The following is a 21,976-nucleotide window of genomic DNA, read 5'->3' as shown; positions in this document are numbered from 1 at the left end:
AGAATAAGCCACTAATACAGATGGAGGCAACAGGGGCAAAACACTGATGGAGCAACCACCCACACACCACCAGTCCATGGAGGAGGTGACTGCTTAGTATTAAAATTCCACACAAATGGCTTGTATAGGGCGCCGTTCACACATGTAGGTGCACAGTGTCTGGCTTACAGCCTACTGATGACGCCCATACTATTAGATTAGGTGGGCTGCCCAGCACTATATAAGTGCACCACACAGGAATGGAGACCCTAGTTTACAAGGCCTACATTAATGGGCCTGGCTGCATCCTGTGTAAAGATATGATAAGTGCAAAAAATATATTATCTATCTATATATGAGGTATTAGTTGATATTGTGGCCAGAATACAGAAGCCCACAACCCAACGTCAGGGGTCCTCATGTATTGTGGGTCCCTAACTAAATGTAAAAGCTAAACCACAGAGAGGAATTTGTGCATTTGTTCCTATGGCCTGGGCAGGTGAACAGCCCAGATACTGAGGCCTCTCTGCACACCGGCTCCCCAGCAATGGCGTGCCTATAGTGGAGTATGGTGGCTCATAGGCAATGCATCTTGTCATATTTGCGAGGCTTGTTAGAGAAGCAGATATTTACTTTTACAGTAGCTGCACACGCAGTGTTAGGGCTCCGTCACATGAGTGTAGCGTATAACAAGGTTGCGTGCTAGCTGATGGTTTATTGGACAGCCCTCTGTCCACTCTTATACTATGCCGCCGGCTGATCAGACATTTTATTTTTCTTGTGCCTATTTGTAATGAGAAAATAGGCACAAGAAAGTGCAGTTTGATCAGAGGGTCATTTCCATAATCAATCCGATTGTCTCTCATGAGAGAATCTACGCTTGTGGGACCACGGCCATAGGACTTCTAACACAAGTGTGAGACATCGGACTGCACACCGATGTCATCCAAGTGCAGGCCAATTTACGTGGACTCAGATAATGGAGAAATTATACTCTCCATCTTGTCCTCACTTGTGCTCTGATCCTGATAGACAGAAGATTCGGATCACAGTAAATGCCACTCGCATTACACTCTGATCAGAATCTGAGCCCAGTGTCATTAATATAATCGGGCCGATTCTCTCGTGAGAATACATATGCTTGTGCAACTGTAAGGGGTGGGCAGACCCCTTACAAAGAAGCCCAGTATCCCCGGAATGTTGATGTTGTTTAATAAAAATGTTTTTATTGCTATATGCACTGTTTTTAGGGGTTCCCCTAGTGGCCGGGTGGGACGGCTGTCTCCACAGAAACAGGGCAGAGGAAAGGAGGAGCCGGCAGCAGAAAGGGGAGGGGGAGAAGGAGAGTTGGAAAGGAAAAAAAGTAGTTCAGAAGGCAGTTGGGTCCGGGACGGGAGAGAAGAAGCAGAGAAGGGGCAGAGTGTGGGAGCTGAGTGAATAGGAAAGCCGGAGAGAAGAGGAGAAGGTGGAACCTCAAGTGCGAAGCAGTACCGGAGTGGGTCCGGTCTGTGGGTAGCCGTAGTGGGAGCCAGGTGAAGCGGATTAGCCGGGCACATCCCCACTGGAGGAGACGTCAGGACAGGTTTTTCCCCTCAGCCAAGAAGTGTGAAGTCACCTGAAGTGTTGTGCCTCTGTGAAGAAGAAGTGTTTAATAAAAATGCCTACTGGTTCAATTGATCCATGTCTGCAGAGTCTCTGTACAACCGACGACGGCGTCTGCACCACCACACTCTGCCCCACCAAGTCATCTCCTGTCCCGATGGTGACGGCGGAGCCAGGGGTAAGCCTGACAGAAAAAGGGGCCATGACTAGAACCCCCGAGGCGCCCCTGGCACCCCGTTACATGTGGCATAGTCGTCAGGATCCGGATTATATGCAAAGAGTCCCGATCCCTTGGTGGGAAGAACGAGTGGTGCTTAAGGCGTTGGACCGGGCACAAGATGGCGGCAAGATGGCCGTCATCTTCAAGGACACAGTAAGCGCTCGAAGAATTGGCGCCAAAAGAAGAGCCTGGGGCTGGCCGGTGAAGAAAAAGAAGTGCGGAGTGCGCCGCTCAAAGAGGGGAGGTGTTGGCCCCAGGATGCTGAGGAAGATATGTGAAGTGGGCGGTGTTTCAGAAAAAAAGAAGAACCGCCACGGAGGGGTCGATCTGATGTGTGAGACTGGGGGTGGAGTATACCCAAGAGCGGGAAAAGTAGGCCCGCCTCCACTTCCTCCAGCATCTCCACTGACCCCGACGCCATTACCAGAGACGCTGACTGAAAACGAGATGGATACCGCAGGAAAGCAGCAAGATGTGGTGGCCGCGCTAGCAGCAACTAACCCGGGCAGAGGACGCCCTAAGCAGACTGCGGCTGCGGAAGGACTTCCTCTCAACCTACCGGCTGTACCCGGAGGACCGGAGCGGCCCACGAAAGTCACCTGGGTTACGACCTGGGACGCCGCGACCGGAGAGACCACGACCGAGGTCCGAGCGACTTACACCGCACAGCTGCCGTCGGGGAACAGGCTCCTGGGAACCCCATACCCGTGCCCGGAGATACCCCCGCCAGTCGCGGTGGGATCTTCAACCCACGTTAACAGTTCCGGCCCCGGAAGAACCATATGCCCGGGAGCTCGAAAAGGACGAGTGGGGTTTCTTTTGGGATCCAGTGCAGCCGTCGTCCCAGATTCGGCGGAAGTCCCCATCACCAGAACCCGATCCGGTACAGGAGAGGCTGCTGGCCGAGACCGTGGCCCGTGAAATGATGGCTGGTCCCCGGAGTGAGGAATTCGAAAGGCAGTATACCGTCGGAACGGTGGTAAAGTTCAACCAGAAAGAGGGTTATGGTTTCATCGAGGATGAAGAGACCGGTGATCATTACTTTTATAACCGGGTGAACCTGAACACTGAAGGCCTACCGCAGCTACACAGACCGCACTTTCAGCACCTTTTGGTGACTTTAATCCACTTCTACGTCGTCGGAGACAACAGGTATCTTTTTTTTGTTTTTTTTTCTATACTAATTAACTATTTTTTTCCTGTGTTAAATTTTAACCTTCCTTTTTTAGGCACAAAGAAAAAGATTGTGGGTACATCCCCTGCTTGTGGCTCATGAAGCCAAAGGGCATTTTAGTGTTCTTTATCAAGATTAAAGAAGGTAAGAAACCTGAAAACACTGTTTCTAATTATCTATCTCTATATGTGGATCTATTTATCATCTATCTATATCTATCTATCTATCCCTCTATCTATCTATGCCTTTATCTATCTATCTATCTATCTCTTTATCTATCTATCCCTCCATCTATCTATCTATCCCTCTATCTATTCCTCCATCTATCTATCTATCTCTCCATCTATCTATCTATGCCTTTATCTATCTATCCCTCCATCTATCTATCCCTCCATCTATCCCTCCATCTATCTATCTATCTATCCCTTTATCTATCTATCCCTCCATCTATCTATCTATCTATCCCTTTATCTATCTATCCCTCTATCTATCCCTTTATCTATCTATCCCTTTATCTATCTATCCCTCTATATATCTATCTATCTATCCCTTTATCTATCCCTCTATCTATCCCTCTATCTATCCCTCTATCTATCCCTCTATCTATCCCTCCATCTATCTATCCCTCTATCTATCCCTTTATCTATCTATCCCTCTATATATCCATCTATCCCTCTATCTATCTATCCCTTTATCTATCCATCTATCTATATTTATTTAGCTATCCTTATCTCTGTCTCTCTTTATTCTTTATCTATATCTCTCTTTACGTATGTATCTACATATTTTTTTTTTCTTTATATTTGTAATTAATTGCTTCTTTTTTTTGGCAGATATCCTGAAAAGTTCACATCTTTTTGTCGTCTTCCCATCGGCTTTGACGACTGTTATCATTGATCCATGATGGTTTATCGTATGCCGATACGAGAATGAGGAAGCCAGTGTCTGCTGAGGAGCGGCTGCTCATCACCTTGCGGTAAGCAACTTCAAAAATCCTTTTTGTGTATATATTTATATTTTTTTTTAAAAAAAAATCAAACTAGAGTATATTGTTCGGGATTGCATGTGGCAGGTGAAAGATGCGCCAATTTAGCACATCTAACCCAAGGGTACTGTTCATCAAGACTGACATGTAATGTGGCGTTCTTCATAAATCAATGCCATATTTTTTTATTTTGTTGTGGAGATAGTGTAGTTACTCTCTGTAGAGCCATGACCCCAACCAAATGAAACTACTTTTGTATACGGAGACTAGCTGTAGTAACCAGTGTTGCCCGGGATAGTAAGGGGTACTTTGCATGCTGCAACATCGCTAGCCGATGCTAGCAATGTCGAGCGCGATAGTACCCGCCCCCGTCGCACATGCGATATCTTGTGATCGCTGCCATAGCGAACATTATCGCTACGGCAGCTTCACATGCACTCACCTGCCAGGAGACGTCGCTCTGGCCGGCTACCCGCCTCCTTCCTAAGGGGGCGGGTCGTGTGGCATCACAGCGACGTCACACGGCAGGCGGCCAATAGAAGCGGAGGGGCGGAGATGAGTGGGACGTAAACATCCTGCCCACATCCTTCCTTACGCATAGATGTTACTGGTGCCGGATGTGCGTCACTTTCGATTTGACCCCGACAATATCGCAGTAGCGATGTCGCAACGTGCAAAGTACCCCTAACTGTCTCTCGCCCTGTCTCTTAATGTCTCTTTCCCTGGCTGTCTCTATCTCTCCCTGTCTATCTCTTTCTGTCTGTGTCTTTGACTGTATCGTTACATGTCTTCCTCTGTCTGTCTTTTCATCTGTCTGTCTCTTTCTCTGTCTGTCTTTCACTCTCTCTCTCTCTCCATCAACATCATAACGCCTCACACATAAGCTTCTTATACTAAAAAGAGTGTACCTTGATCCTATAGCAACCAATCTCAGCTCCTATTAATGATTTGTACCTCCCAGATCCATTCACTTTAATGGATGCAGGTTTTTTTGAAAGTAACTGGAAAGTGCGTGGTTACATGTTCCCTTAAAAGCATAGTCTATGATGTACCCTGAGTCACTTGAGGCGTCTGAGCAAAATTTCGTGATTGTAAATGTGTGTGTGCACATTGCTTTAGCGGAGATACATACATACACTCAACTTTATATATTAGATCATGTGAAGAGTTAATTTTTAAATGCATACAATGCTTTATATTTGTGTGTTTTTCTAATTCTTTCTACTTGTAATTTGCAGGTTTCTGGCCACTGGAGAGAGCTTCACATCCCTGCACCTGCAAGTTCGCGTTGGCAAATCAACCATCTCCGGAATTGTGAGGTGCACATGTGGCGTGATCTGGCAGAAGTTGCAGCCCATGGTGATGCCTTCCCCAACCGAGGAAAGTTGGCTGCAGATTGCAGCAGGCTTTCAAACTGTGGCCAACTTCCCAAACTTCATAGGTGCGGTCGATGGCAAACATGTAAGAGTTCAGAAGCCACCGCGATCAGGATCACTCTTCTTTAATTATAAGAAGTATTTTTCAGTGGTCCTCATGGCGGTGGCTGATGCACATTACAAATTTGTTGCCATAGATGTCGGTGCTTATGGCAGTACGGGGGATTCCCGGGTGTTGCGATTATCACAGATTGGACTGCAAATTCTTCAAGATTGCGCAACGCTCCCAGCCCCATAACCTTTGCCGGGCTCCACAGATCCAGTCCCCTTTGTGATGGTATCGGATGAGGCTTTTCCTTTCTTGCCAAACCTGCTGCGCCCATACCCACGGAGGGGACTGGATACCCGGCGGAGGATTTTTAATTGTAGGCTGAGTCGTGCACGCAGATATGTGGAGTGCACCTTTGGAATCATGACTAGTCAGTGGAGGATTCTCCACACAACCACCCAGTTAGAACCAGAAAAGTAAAATCGGTCCGAGTTGGCTGAAAAAAATTCGGCTGATTTTAGTTCACGTTAGGTCAGAGTGCAATGCAACTGCACTGCGATCCTGAGATTTTTCTCATGATTGCAGTGCGTGTGATCCTTTTTTTTCTCAGCAGCTGTCATCTGCCATTCAGCTCTGCTACATGGCCGCTGACAGCAGCCACAGCCAGCCATGTAGCAGAGCTGAATGGCAGATGACAGCAGACACAGCCGCACGATCAGAATGAACTCGGGTGAACTTCACCTGACTTCATTGTCATGCCGCAGCTCTGTCTGTGTCGCGTCCTGATTAGCGGTCACCCGTGAAGGACTCCCCGGTGACCGCTAATCCCCTGAGTGACTGAATTGAGCAGCGTGATTACCGCTGCTGTCACTCAGGTTACCCGCGGCCAGCTGGATCCTCCCCCCGTGACCGCAACTCACCTGTGACTTCATCGCTGTCACTCGGGTGACTTGCTGTCACTGTTGGAGGATCCAGCGGTGTCCGCGAGTAACCTGACTGACATCAGCTGATCGCGCTTCTCACCTCAGTTGCTGCGTGGAGGTGACAGGAGCGGCGGTGTCTTCTGCAGCTCCTGTCACCTTCATGTAGCAGAGCTGGAAGCGACATTGGACCTCCGTGGATTACGCCTGACATGGAGGTGTTTTTTGGGTACTTAATAAAGTGGTGAACGAGGGTCTTTGTTATTATTTCAAATAAACACACACACTGAAAAAAATCATTTAACTTTAATTTACAGGTTAATCATTGGGGGTATCTCAGACACCTGCAATGATTAATCTAGGATTTAGTGGCAGCTATGGGCTGCCATTAACTCCTTATTACCCCGATTGCCAACGCACCAGGGAAAATCGGAAAGAGCCGGGTACAGTCGCATCTAATAGCTGCGGCCACTCTGGGCGGCTGCTGGCTGATATTGTTAGGCTGGGGGGCTGCCCATCCTGAGAATACCAGCCTTCAGCCGTATGGCTTTATCTGGCTGGTATTAAAATTGGGGGGGGGGGGACTGCACGCCGTTTTTTTTAAATTATTTATTTATTTTACTGCACAGCACAGACATGCCCACCGGCTGCTGTGATTGGTTGCAGTGAGACAGCTATCACTCAGCGTGGGGGCGTGTCTGACTGCAACCAATCATAGGCGCCGGTGGGCATGGAAAGCAGGGAATACGAGATTGAATAATGAGCGGTTGGGTTTTTCAAAAGAGGAGAAGCCGCCGCAGCAGTGTGACCGCCGTGCAGCGCCGCGCTGGTGATCGGTGAGTATGAGAGAGGGGGGGAGAGGGATAGACCGACATGGACAGAGAGTGAGGAACAGAGATATTGACCGACCGACAGAGAGAGAGAATAGAGACCGACTGACAGAGAATAGTGATTGACAGACATTGTGAGACATCACTCGTTTCCAGTGTTTTGGGAAACATGCGAGAAATAGGGAATTTTGTTACTTACCGTAAATTCCTTTTCTTCTAGCTCCTATTGGGAGTATTTAGAAAATCGGATGTCACTAGGATGGTGTGAGTGCTGTCCCGTGACATCCATTTTTTTTTTTTTTTTTTACACGCTCCCATAGACTTGCATTGGAGAAACTCACAGTAGAAACTCGCAAAAAAGCAGCATGCTGCGATTTTTTTCTGTCCGATTTGGACTGAGGAAAAAAAAAAAAATCACAAATGGGAGCTGAATCATTCACTAACATGTGTCCGATTCCAATGTGAGATTTTCTCGCATTGCTCTACTGCGAGAAACTCGCAAGTGAGAAGCAGCCCTCTGCTCGAGAGTACAGCTCTCAGCAAGTTGAGGAAACACAGCAGGCTGAAATTTATCCATTGAGCAACGTGGTCTCGGGAAGACCTTCTAACTCGGGTGTGTTGGTATGAGAAACCTTCACTTACTACTTCATGAGTCCAGAAGGTGCCGTGCACTGGCAGTACTCCAGTGTTGGTGATGTGCAGCCGGATCAGCAGACACCCATGGGACAAGAGTGAAATTGAAGAAACAGCTCAACATTTCCTCTGATCCTGTTTTATTTGTACATATGTTCTTATTAATGTGTCTACATTTATTTATTTTTTTTTACCTTAATAAAATATATTGGATAAAAAAAATTGAAATTCCTTTATTTTTCAATCAGAATTTTATTATTAAACACATTTTCAAACAAATATTCTCTTTTGATTTTTTTGCATCACAAAGAATCACATACATTTTATCATTTGTATTTTTTATTGGAACATAACAAAAATTACATTACCAAACCAAAAAGTGCATCTACCTGGTGAAATTTGACCACAAACCCACAGCAAAACATAGAGGCTAGAAAATTATTTTGAAATGAAGACCCACACCCTACAGTCATAGGCAGGTCATCAAGGATCCCTTTTGTTAAAGGGAACCTGTCATCAGAAATTTAGCTATAAAGCTAAAAGTTCCCCCCTCTGCAGCTCCTGGGCTGCATTCTAGGAAGCTTCCTATAGTTTTTGTGGCACCTTTTATCCCAAAATAAACACTTTGTAAACTGGTACCTTTTCGTATGTAAATTTCTTAAATTTTCCATGTGGGCGGGCTGCCTGGGGTCCGTTGCTGTTCCTCCAGCATATTTATGCCGCCCCCGAACGCTGATTTTGAAAGCTCATGACACCGCCCCTGGGTGCCCGTGGTCCCGCGCATGCGCTGTTACACTGTAGCGGTGCCGTGCACTGTGTGCACGTGTGACCGCTGTGACGCTTTGCGCGGGCACGAGGTTATGGGCGGCGCTGTTAGTGTCATCAGTAAGTGCCGCCCATAACCTCGTGACCGCACTTTGCCCTATTCCTCCAGCGTTATGCGCAAGCGCTCGCTGGCCTGATGCCCGGACGTCCCCTCCTTCCCTTCCGGAGGGGACGTCCGGGCATCAGGCCAGCGAGCGCTTATACACACACACACACACACACACACACACACACACACACATATATATATATATATATATATACAGTGTATATACACACACAAGATATATATGTAATCTACTGTATATTACATAGTGTATTACATATTTACAATTTATTACAGTTTTTTGTGTTTTAAGTTGTATTCCAATAAATATATTTTATGTTCTATCCAAATATCTTGATTGTATCATAAAAATTATTAAATGTCTGATGTTCACATACACATATTCATGTACTACAATAAATTTTTCACCTAACTATAAGCAATATATGTAGGAGTCGGCGACGTAGCCGGAGTCGGTGCAAGAGAATTTGAGGAGTCGGAGTCGAAGGTTTGGCTTACCGACTCCACAGCCCTGCTTCACACACAGCGAGATCGCTGCTGAGTCACGGATTTTGTGACGCAGCAGTGACCTCATTAGCGATCTCGCTGTGTGTGACACTGAGCAGCGATCTGGCCCCTGCTGTGAGATCGCTGCTCGTTACACACAGCCCTGGTTCATTTTTTTGACGTTGGTCTCCCGCTGTGAAGCGCACATCGCTGTGTGTGACAGCGAGAGAGCAACGATCTGAACGTGCAGGAAGCAAGGAGCCGGCTTCTGGCAGCCTGCGGAAAGCTGTAACCAAGGTAAATATCGGGAAGCCCTTTCTTGGTTACCCGATATTTACATAAGTTACTAGCACCGCCGCTCTCAGGCTGCCAGTGCCGGCTCCCTGCACATGTAGCTGCAGTACAGATCACGTAAATAAGCACAGCAGTTTGCTTATTAACCCGATGTGTACTGTGGCTAGGAGTGCAGGGAGCCGGCGCAAGCGGTGTGCGCTGGTAACCAAGGTAAATATCAGGTAACAAGCGCTTGGTTAGCCGATGTTTACCAGTGTCCGCAGCTTCCAGACTCCGGCTCCCTGCAAGCGCAGCATCGCTTCCATGTCGCTGGTGGATGGTCACTGGTGAGATCTGCCTGTTTGACAGCTCACCAGCGACCATGTAGCGAATAGGTGAACAGCCAAGTCGGGGGGCAGAGGTCTCGACACAGGTTTCACCAAGCATGGCTTTGTCAGGTAAAACGCGCATCGAGGCCTCTGCCCCCCGACTTGGCTATTCACCTGCTGCACATCATGTGCCAAGGTGACAATGCCTTATCTGATCATGGCTGGTTAGGAGGGGAGCATGTGTGGGGTGATGGGATTAATATACTTTATATTCTTCACCCTCCCTCCTTCAGCCTAGGCTGTAGTATTTACATTGTATGCTTGGACCAGCAGCGTTCATTGTCACCTGGTGGCTTGTGATTGGTGCAGCTGTGTCTGGCAATCTTTTCCACCATACAATTACCTGGGGTGGGCACGGAGTTTTTGGTTTTCTATATAAATTAACTGTCAACATTAAAGTAGCATCCACCTGTAGAACACTTCTATATGTAGGTAAATTCAGTCATGGGGCACCAATGTGTTGCCATGACAGCGTGGGGTCAGATGATGACCGCAGTCACTGTGATGACTCACTTCATGTGAATGTCGTCAGAGTGCCAGCACTCACAGGAGCACAGCATTTCTCCTGATCACAGCCCAGCGGCACCCCCAGCCGTGACTTACGCCAACATCGCAGCCCGGCGGCAGCCCCAGCCGTGACTTACGCCGAGACGGCAGCCCCCCCAGCCGTGACTTACGCCGAGACGGCAGCCCCCCCAGCCGTGACTTACGCAGAGACCGCAGCCCAGCGGCACCCCCAGCCGTGACTTACGCCAACATCGCAGCCCGGCGGCCCCCCCAGCCGTGACTTACGCCGAGACCGCAGCCCAGAGGCAGCCCCAGCCGTGACTTACGCCGAGACGGCAGCCCGGAGGCAGCCACACACACACAGCCCGGCGGCAGCCACACACACACAGCCCGGCGGCAGCCACACACACACACAGCCCGGCGGCAGCCACACACACACACAGCCCGGAGGCAGCCACACACACACACACAGCCCGGAGGCAGCCACACACACACAGCCCGGAGGCAGCCACACACACACACACAGCCCGGAGGCAGCCACACACACACACACAGCCCGGAGGCAGCCACACACACACACAGCCCGGAGGCAGCCACACACACACAGCCCGGCGGCAGCCACACACACACACAGCCCGGCGGCAGCCACACACACACACAGCCCGGAGGCAGCCACACACACACACAGCCCGGAGGCAGCCACACACACACACAGCCCGGAGGCAGCCACACACACACACAGCCCGGAGGCAGCCACACACACACACAGCCCGGAGGCAGCCACACACACACACACAGCCCGGAGGCAGCCACACACACACACACAGCCCGGAGGCAGCCACACACACACACACAGCCCGGAGGCAGCCACACACAGCCCGGCGGCGGCCACACACACACAGCCCGGCGGCAGCCATAGACAGCCCCGCGGTAGCCACACACACGGCCCGGCGGCAGCCACACACACACACACGGCCCGGAGGCAGCCACACACACACGGCCCGGAGGCAGCCACACACACACGGCCCGGAGGCAGCCACACACACACAGCCCGGCGGCAGCCACACACACACACAGCCCGGCGGCAGCCACACACACAGCCCGGCGGCAGCCACACACACACACACACGGCCCCGCGGCAGCCACACACGGCCCCGCGGCAGCCACACACGGCCCGGAGGCAGCCACACACGGCCCGGAGGCAGCCACACACGGCCCGGAGGCAGCCACACACGGCCCGGAGGCAGCCACACACGGCCCGGAGGCAGCCACACACGGCCCGGAGGCAGCCACACACACGGCCCGGAGGCAGCCACACACACGGCCCGGAGGCAGCCACACACACGGCCCGGAGGCAGCCACACACACGGCCCGGAGGCAGCCACACACGGCCCGGAGGCAGCCACACACACGGCCCGGAGGCAGCCACACACACGGCCCGGAGGCAGCCACACACACGGCCCGGAGGCAGCCACACACGGCCCGGAGGCAGCCACACACACGGCCCGGAGGCAGCCACACACACGGCCCGGAGGCAGCCACACACACGGCCCGGAGGCAGCCACACACACGGCCCGGAGGCAGCCACACACACACGGCCCGGCGGTAGCCACAGACACGGCCCGGAGGCAGCCACGGCAGTGACTGACACCAAGATCACAGCCCAGCACCCAACATACAGGACACTGACAAAGTCATCAAACCCCAGCAGCTGCCCACAATCTCCTTATCACTCTTCATGACGATGTGTATACGGGAGCCTATACACTTATCACCAGCTCTGCCGAGACATAAAGGAAGCCTGTAAATCAGTGTAACCCAGGCAGAACGCATGGAGCTCAGGCTCCCCAGCAGCTGCGCACAGCGGGCAGCTTCAATCTGAAACCCTAGCATTACCGAGCGGAAGCAGCTGTGACGGGTTGCTGGTGACAGTAGCCGCCATTCTCGCAGACGCTCCTATGATCGCGATCATCACTCACATCCTTTTCTATCCGGCGCCTCCAGGCAGCACCCGCAATCGAGCGCCGAGATGATGATCATACGCGCAGGCGCAGTGACGAGAGCTCGCTACTTCCCCGTGTGACGTAATGCAATGGGCGGAGTTTACCCGGCTACGTCAGTTGTTCCATATTTGGAAGCGGCGCGCTCCGCACTGCCGCACGATTATTTTTGGCGGGCTTTTAAAAGTGAGGGCTGTGAGGTGGACGCGCTCGACGCCGCAGTAGCATTCTGCATTATGAGGCGTCTCACCTCAGTTCTCGTCGTCCTGAACCCGCACACGACATTAAGCACTGGGGCAATTACTGTATAAAGACAAAACGTCTGTGTATAAAGACAAAATGTCTGTGTATAAAGACAAAATGTCTGTGTATAAAGACAAAATGTCTGTGTATAAAGACAGAGCGTCTGTGTATAAAGACAAAATGTCTGTGTATAAAGACAAAACGTCTGCGCTGAATACCACAGATTGAGGGAGGGCAGCTGCTGACACTGCTCTCCACTTCTACTTATAGCAGTGCTAAAATCTTTCCACAATTACCTAGAAAATGGCACAGCATGTGCAAAACAACACCTGACCATACAGTATAATGTGTGCTACTAAAATGGACACTTATATAATTAGAAAAACAATGAAAACCTGCAGTTGTGACTAGATTTCACATGTTCTGACACAAATTCAGCAAAAATGTCTATTGCGGATTCAGTCATTTCACTGATTCTTGATTATTTTTTAATCCTTCCCTACATTGGACGTATCCGTACTATGTCCGACTTTGAAATGCGTCCACACAAATAGGTGTACCAGTGTGTCTTATGCTGCCGGAGGCTCAGCCGAGACCAGTGATCAGAATAATAAAGGGACTCAGTAAAAAATATATAAAGAAATCTAAATAAATAAAAAATATTCTGGCTATACACACATTTATGTAATAACAAAGTGCACATAATCTGCATCCAGAACACCTAGAGCTATCAACCTCTCACTAGTTAACCCCTTCAGTGAACACCTTAAAAAATGGAAAAAAGTATGCATTTCTATCATACTGCCGAAAAAAGTGCAATAAAACACGATAAAAAATTTTGGTATCTCTGAAAATGTCATCTTGTCTTGAAAATAACATGGTTCACGATCAGTTCATCCAGAGAAAAAAAAATTAAAAAGGTTATACCTCTCAGAAGATAGTGATAGAGAAACAAAATTTTGACATCAAAAAAACCCATAAATGGGATATCGCTATAATCACACTGACCCGAGGAATAAATCTGCCTTATCTTTTTAACCAAACAGTGAACGCCATAAATAAAATCTAAAAAACAATTCTTTTTTCATTCTGATTCCCAAAAATGGGAATAGAAAGAGATTAAAAAATGTTATGTACACGAAAATGGTACAAATAAAAACGTCAACTTATCCTGCAAAAAACAATCCCTCACATGACTCTGTCTGCAGAAATATAGAAAAAGCATAGCCAGCAAAATATGGTGATGCAAAACTTTTTTCTTGTAAAAAGAAAACACGTTTTTTAGTGTGTGATATTAGTCAAATAAATTATATATATATATATATATATATATATATATATATATATATATATATTACTCATATCATGTTACTGGTAGCCCAGATGCTTTGGAAGAGCGCCAGGCTCCTTCCCCCCAAGAAATACAATAAAATTTGCACTCCCAAATCCAAATTCTCCTCTCTCTTCTGAGCCCCACAGTGTGCCTAAACCACATGTAATGCCCACATTTTTGGCAATTTTTGGCATTAGTGTACCGAGAAGAACCCTAAATATAATGGCCCTACAATGGCACATTTGCAAGCTTCGATGAAATCCGATAGTGGTGTAATTTCCAAAATTGGGTCACTTGAGTATTCTGCTCTTCTGACACTTAGAGGATCCGTGTGATGCTGGCTATTGTCACTTCAAATGTAAAGGATGTACCTAAAAGGTAGAGGACTAAAATAGAAAAACAAAAATTGCATGGCACATTATGGGGCTTTTTTTTTTTTACAAATTTTCTCTTTTAAAAATATTAAATCATAGTAGTGAGGCAGATATAGTCACTAGATTCCATCTGGCCTTTATTCTGTACACAACTCTGTTGCTATAAGGCTGTGTGCTCAAGATGAGCTTTTATTGAGTTTTTTGACACTCTATGTTTGCTGCAGAAGAAATGCAGCATTTTATAGATCCAGTAAAGTGAATGGAATTTATAGAATCTCATGTCCACTGTATTTTTCTTTTACGCTGCATAAATTCATCTGCAGTATGTTTATTCAATCCGCAGAATGTCAATTTCTCTTGCGCGCAGTTTTCTATGCGGAATTTCCGCATAACCTTGGATTAAAAGTGTAAAATCCGCATGTTCAAAAATCCAAGTGTGTATTTAATGCATTGTGTTTCTGCACTGGAAATGCACAAAAAAGTCACATACAAACAAAACATTCAGGTATAAATAAAGTTTGTTGAAACACAGGCAGCGGAGCAAACAGAAATTTATCCAAACTTTATAGTACATCTGTGTTAGCTGAAGGAGAACAAGTAGCCCTTAATATCCATCTCATTATGTCCTAGTATACTAGAATGGAGATTAATTAAACAGGCTCATTATGCTTGTAAGTTTTAAGTTTTTTTCTAATCACAATAATTTAGACAGGTAAAATATCTTTCTGTTCTTCTCTCTGTGTGAAACAAGAATGCCGCGGAGACACCATCACAGGTTTCTCAATGCTGGCAGGAAACTAGCCAGGTCTTTCACCAGGAAGGAACAACCACGGGAAGGGCAGTCTCCAGTCAAGGAAACCGCCTATACCAAAACATGGTATCCTTCCACAGACAGCTGTTTCCACGTATTTGCCCCTCATCAGTGTGGAGTAGGAAACTGGCTAGTGGGAGCAATACCTAGTAGAAGACTACATAGGTAAGGATGGTTGACCTCGGGGAGATCAACATCCAACATCGTGGAGACACCATCACGTGTTTGGCTAGTTTCACACTTGCGTTGTTTTGACGCAAACGGAATCCGTCACTAATGTAGTACAGTTCATTTATTTACATTGGAAGCGCGTTACTATGGCGCGTGTGTGTGTCATGCAGTACCCGCTTGTGTCCACACGATGTCGCGCTTCCACTGTAAATAAATGATCTGTACTGTATTTGTAATGGAGCCCGAATCCGTTAAAATAGCGCAAATGTGAAACGGCCCTTACTCAAGGCAGTGACACTAGAACAAGACCCCTTAGGAATATATGGAAAACAAGAATGCCGCGGATACACCATCACATGTTTCTCAACGCTGGCAGGAAACTAGCCAGGTATTTCACGAGGAAGGAACAACTACGGGAAGGGCAGTCTCCAGTCAAGGAAACCGCCTATACCAAAACATGGTGTCCATCTACAGACAGCTGTTTCGGGGTATTTGCCCCTCATCAGTGTGGAGTAGGAAACGGACTAGTGGGAGCAATGCCTAGTAGAAGACTACATAGGTAAGGATGGTTGACCTCGGGGAGATTGAGAAACACGTGATGGTGTCTCCGTGGTGTTGGATGTTGATCTCCCCGAGGACAACCATCCTTACCTATGTAGTCTTCTACTAGGCATTGCTCCCACTAGTCAGTTTGCTACTCCACACTGATGAGGGGCAAATACCCCGAAACAGCTGTCTGTGGATGGATACCATGTTTTAATATAGGCGGTTTCCTCTACTGGAGACTGCCCTTCCTGTCCTTGTTCCTTCCCAGTGAAAGACCTGGCTAGTTTCCTGCCAGCGTTGAGAAACATGTGATGGTGTCTCCATGGCATTCTTGTTTTGCATATTTTCCTAGGGGGCCTTGTTCTAGTGTCACTGCGTTGAGAAACACTTGATGGTGTCTCCGTGGTGTTGGATGTTGATCTCCCCAAGGTCAACCATCCTTACCTATGTAGTTTTCAATCTGTCATACAGATCTGAAAAAACTGACGAGATGAAAGTAATCTTTTAGTTAAGGAAAAAAAAGAAGCATATTAAATCAAGCCTATATTACAGATCTGAAAAAAATGATGACATAAAGGAAATCTTTTATTTAAAACAAAAAAAAGAAGCATATTTAGTGCATAAACGTAGCAAAGCATTAAAAAAACCCTATATAAATCTGAAATCATACTGACGCCACAGAATACAGTGGTCTTATTATAATGCATGGTGAACAGCATAAAAAAATAAAAATTCTTGAACTGCTGTTTATTTGTTCATTCTGCTTCCCAAATATTACAATAAGGCTTGGTTCACACCTATACTATTTTTTTTATACTTACCACTTACAGTGCTGTGCAAATTAATTGGGACACAGCAAAAAAACACATATTTTTGAATATTTAATAATAAAATGTTATAATGCACTGCTACATACCAATTAAAGTAAGAAATATGTCCTCCTGTAGCAGATATGAGATTTTCAATGCGTTTTTGCATTGATTCTACCAAGTTGTTGCATAAATTCTTCAATCCTTCATCATGGAACCACACTTTTATGGCTCTGTTTCTCATGCGTTCTTTGGTTGTACAGTCCATTTTGCCAAGACGTCTCTTCACAATGCTCCACAAATTTTCTATAGGATTTAAGTCAGGCGAATTGCCAGGCCAGTCCAGCACTTTTACTTTATTTTCTTCCAGTAATTTCTTCACACACTTGGAATTGTGGCATAGAGCCAAATCTTGCTGGAATGTCCCTTCAAATTTACGCATGAATGGCACAATAAAAGATTTGAACATGTCTATGTATTTGGATGAATTCATCATACCATCAACAGGAAATAAGCTCCCTGTACCATCAGCTGTAAAAGAAGCCCCAAAACATCTGTTTTTGAGGGTGTTCCTACAGTTTATTGAATATGATCAGCTCGCAATGGTTAATTTTTGCTTCTTCTAACACTTGCTCTGTACCCTTGAACAAAAAGATGGGTTTCATCACTGAAAATTACCTTTTTCCACTGGCTAGTTCTCCAAAATTTATATTTTTTTGCCCATGCGAGTCGTTTTTCCTTCATTGGAGATGTTAGAAGTTGTTTCTTTACTGGCTTTGTTGCCCTCCGACCAACTTCCAGAAGCCTGCACCGTACAGTCGAATCGCTAATATCAATACCTGCAGCAAACACGTCTCTTTGGAGGTCTTTACTTGTTTTTCTTGCATTAATTTTACTATTTCTGATAAGTGTTTTATCAGTTCTTGGTGTCGTTTTCCTTTTTCTTCCACATTTCCCTTTCATTTTAGAGAAAACGATCCAGTTTCATTGTGTGTGCAAATTATTCTTGAAACGGTAGCTTTTCCAATACTAACGGTGGAAGCGATTTCTCTTACAGTCAGACTTGTATGTTCATTAAGAGTAATAATTCTAGATCTCTTCTGTGGAGTAACATCCATTTTTACAGGCACGAATCACACTGAAAGAAAAACTACACTAAACCACTCGTCACAGAAACAAGCTCTCAACTGAAGCTGAGGGGGCAGCTAGCTGTTATTTTCTGACTAAAACCAGTCAAACCACATTTTGTTACTCAAGGTTCTACACTCACACCTGTTCAAAGCAGCTAAAGCTGGTTTGAATCACTGACTGGTAACCAACGTACGATTAATTTGCACAACACTGTACCTTGGGGTTTCCATGTAAATTCCCCCAAAATGTTATTCAGACAAAACCCTGAACAGAACCATTCACAGTAGTGAGGCAGATATAGTCACTAGATTCCATCTGGCCTTTATTCTGTACACAACTCTGTTGCTATAAGGCTGTGTGCTCAAGATGAGCTTTTATTGAGTTTTTCGACACTCTATGTTTGCTGCAGCAGAAATGCAGCATTTTATAGATCCAGTAAAGTGAATGGAACTTATAGAATCTCATGTTCACCGTATTTTTTTTTTACGCTGCATAAATTCATCTGCAGTGTGTTTATTCAATCCGCAGAATGTCAATTTCTCTTGCCCGCAGTTTTCTATGCGGAATTTCAGCATAACCTTGGATTAGAAGTGTAAAAGCCGCATGTTCAAAAATCCAAGTGTGTGTTTAATGCATTGTGTTTCTGCACTGGAAATGCACAAAAAAAACACATATAAACAAAACATTCAGGTACAAATAAAGTTTGTTGAAACATAGGCAGCGGAGCAAATAGAAATTTATCCAAACTTTATAGTACATCTGTGTTAGGTGAAGGAGAACAAGTAGCCCTTAATATCCATCTCATTATGTCCTAGTATACTAGAATGGAGATTAATTAAACAGGCTCATTATGCTTGTAAGTTTTAAGGTTTTTTCTAATCACAATAATTTACACAGGTAAAATATCTTTCTGTTCTTCTCTCTGTGTGAAACAAGAATGTCGCGGAGACACCATCACATGTTTCTCAACGCTGGCAGGAAACTAGCCAGGTCTTTTACCAGGAAGGAACAACCACGGGAAGGGCAGTCTCCAGTCAGGGAAACCGCCTATACCAAAACATGGTATCCTTCCACAGACAGCTGTTTCCGTGTATTTGCCCCTCATCAGTGTGGAGTAGGAAACTGGCTAGTGGGAGCAATACCTAGTAGAAGACTACATAGGTAAGGATGGTTGACCTCGAGTAGATTGAGAAACATGTGATGGTGTCTCCGCGGTGTTGGATGTTGATCTCCCCGAGGACAACCATCCTTACCTATGTAGTCTTCTACTAGACATTGCTCCCACTAGCCAGTTTCTTAATCCACACTGATCAGGGGCAAATACCCCGAAACAGCTGTCTGGAGATGGATACCATGTTTTGGTATAGGCGGTTTCCTCTACTGGAGACTGCCCTTCCTGTCGTTGTTCCTTCCCGGTGAAAGACCTGGCTAGTTTCCTGCCAGCGTTGAGAAACATGTGATGGTGTCTCCACGTCATTCTTGTTTTGCATATTTTCCTAGGGGGCCTTGTTCTAGTGTCACTGCGTTGAGAAACACGTGATGGTGTCTCCGTGGTGTTGGATGTTGATCTCCCCAAGGTCAACCATCCTTACCTATGTAGTTTTCTATCTGTCATACAGATCTGAAAAAACTGACGAGATGAAAGTAATCTTTTAGTTAAGGAAAAAAAAGAAGCATATTAAATCAAGCCTATATTACAGATCTGAAAAAAATGATGACATAAAGGAAATCTTTTATTTAAAACAAAAAAAAGAAGCATATTTAGTGCATAAACGTAGCAAAGCATTAAAAAAACCCTATATAAATCTGAAATCATACTGACGCCACAGAATACAGTGGTCTTATTATAATGCATGGTGAACAGCATAAAAAAATAAAAATTCTTGAACTGCTGTTTATTTGTTCATTCTGCTTCCCAAATATTACAATAAGGCTTGGTTCACACCTATACTATTTTTTTTTATACTTACCACTTACAGTGCTGTGCAAATTAATTGGGACACAGCAAAAAAAGACATATTTTTGAATATTTAATAATAAAATGTTATAATGCACTGCTACATACCAATTAAAGTAAGAAATATGTCCTCCTGTAGCAGATATGAGATTTTCAATGCGTTTTTGCATTGATTCTACCAAGTTGTTGCATAAATTCTTCAATCCTTCATCATGGAACCACACTTTTATGGCTCTGTTTCTCATGCGTTCTTTGGTTGTACAGTCCATTTTGCCAAGACGTCTCTTCACAATGCTCCACAAATTTTCTATAGGATTTAAGTCAGGCGAATTGCCAGGCCAGTCCAGCACTTTTACTTTATTTTCTTCCAGTAATTTCTTCACACACTTGGAATTGTGGCATAGAGCCAAATCTTGCTGGAATGTCCCTTCAAATTTACGCATGAATGGCACAATAAAAGATTTGAACATGTCTATGTATTTGGATGAATTCATCATACCATCAACAGGAAATAAGCTCCCTGTACCATCAGCTGTAAAAGAAGCCCCAAAACATCTGTTTTTGAGGGTGTTCCTACAGTTTATTGAATATGATCAGCTCGCAATGGTTAATTTTTGCTTCTTCTAACACTTGCTCTGTACCCTTGAACAAAAATATGGGTTTCATCACTGAAAATTACCTTTTTCCACTGGCTAGTTCTCCAAAATTTATATTTTTTTGCCCATGCGAGTCGTTTTTCCTTCATTGGAGATGTTAGAAGTTGTTTCTTTACTGGCTTTGTTGCCCTCCGACCAACTTCCAGAAGCCTGCACCGTACAGTCGAATCGCTAATATCAATACCTGCAGCAAACACGTCTCTTTGGAGGTCTTTACTTGTTTTTCTTGCATTAATTTTACTATTTCTGATGTGTTTTATCAGTTCTTGGTGTCGTTTTCCTTTTTCTTCCACATTTCCCTTTCATTTTAGAGAAAACGATCCAGTTTCATTGTGTGTGCAAATTATTCTTGAAACGGTAGCTTTTCCAATACTAACGGTGGAAGCGATTTCTCTTACAGTCAGACTTGTATGTTCATTAAGAGTAATAATTCTAGATCTCTTCTGTGGAGTAACATCCATTTTTACAGGCACGAATCACACTGAAAGAAAAACTACACTAAACCACTCGTCACAGAAACAAGCTCTCAACTGAAGCTGAGGGGGCAGCTAGCTGTTATTTTCTGACTAAAACCAGTCAAACCACATTTTGTTACTCAAGGTTCTACACTCACACCTGTTCAAAGCAGTTAAAGCTGGTTTGAATCACTGACTGGTAACCAACGTACAATTTATTTGCACAACACTGTACCTTGGGGTTTCCATGTAAATTCCCACAAAATGTTATTCAGACAAAACCCTGAACAGAACCATTCACAGTAGTGAGGCAGATATAGTCACTAGATTCCATCTGGCCTTTATTCTGTACACAACTCTGTTGCTATAAGGCTGTGTGCTCAAGATGAGCTTTTATTGAGTTTTTCGACACTCTATGTTTGCTGCAGCAGAAATGCAGCATTTTATAGATCCAGTAAAGTGAATGGAACTTATAGAATCTCATGTTCACCGTATTTTTTTTTTACGCTGCATAAATTCATCTGCAGTGTGTTTATTCAATCCGCAGAATGTCAATTTCTCTTGCCCGCAGTTTTCTATGCGGAATTTCCGCATAATCTTGGATTAGAAGTGTAAAATCAGCATGTTTAAAAATCCAAGTGTGTATTTAATGCATTGTGTTTCTGTACTGGAAATGCACAAAAAAAACCACATATAAACAAAACATTCAGGTATAAATAAAGTTTGTTGAAACACAGGCAGCGGAGCAAACAGAAATGTATCCAAACTTTATAGTACATCTGTGTTAGCTGAAGGAGAACAAGTAGCCCTTAATATCCATCTCATTATGTCCTAGTATACTAGAATGGAGATTAATTAAACAGGCTCATTATGCTTGTACGTTTTAAGGTTTTTTCTAATCACAATAATTTAGACAGGTATCATATCTTTCTGTTCTCTCTGTGTGAAACAAGAATGCCGCGGAGACACCATCACATGTTTCTCAACGCTGGCAGCAAACTAGCCAGGTCTTTCACCGGGAAGGAACAACCACGGGAAGGGCAGTCTCTAGTCAAGGAAACCGCCTATACCAAAACATGGTATCCATCCACAGACAGCTGTTTCGGGGTATTTGCCCCCTCATCAGTGTGGAGTAGGAAACTGGCTAGTGGGAGCAATGCCTAGTAGAAGACTAT

General features: G+C 45.4%; 1 protein-coding gene across 1 annotated transcript in view; it reads right to left on the bottom strand.

Moving 5' to 3' along the window:
* Window positions 1-20,807, bottom strand: part of LOC142312716 (germ cell nuclear acidic protein-like) — a 74,940-nt gene extending 54,133 nt beyond the window's left edge. Inside the window, exons 1-2 of the mRNA XM_075351705.1 lie at window positions 20,745-20,807; window positions 12,212-12,271 (exon numbers count right to left, since the gene is read on the bottom strand). Of these exons, the coding sequence (XP_075207820.1) occupies window positions 12,212-12,271; window positions 20,745-20,807 (123 nt within the window). The remainder of the gene's footprint in view (window positions 1-12,211; window positions 12,272-20,744) is intronic.
* Window positions 20,808-21,976: the final 1,169 nt, after the last annotated feature.

Source organism: Anomaloglossus baeobatrachus, chromosome 5, assembly GCF_048569485.1.
Source record: "Anomaloglossus baeobatrachus isolate aAnoBae1 chromosome 5, aAnoBae1.hap1, whole genome shotgun sequence".
NCBI lineage: Eukaryota > Metazoa > Chordata > Amphibia > Anura > Aromobatidae > Anomaloglossus > Anomaloglossus baeobatrachus.
Note: the sequence above shows the minus strand (reverse complement) of the source record. Positions and strands in the feature narration are given on the sequence as shown.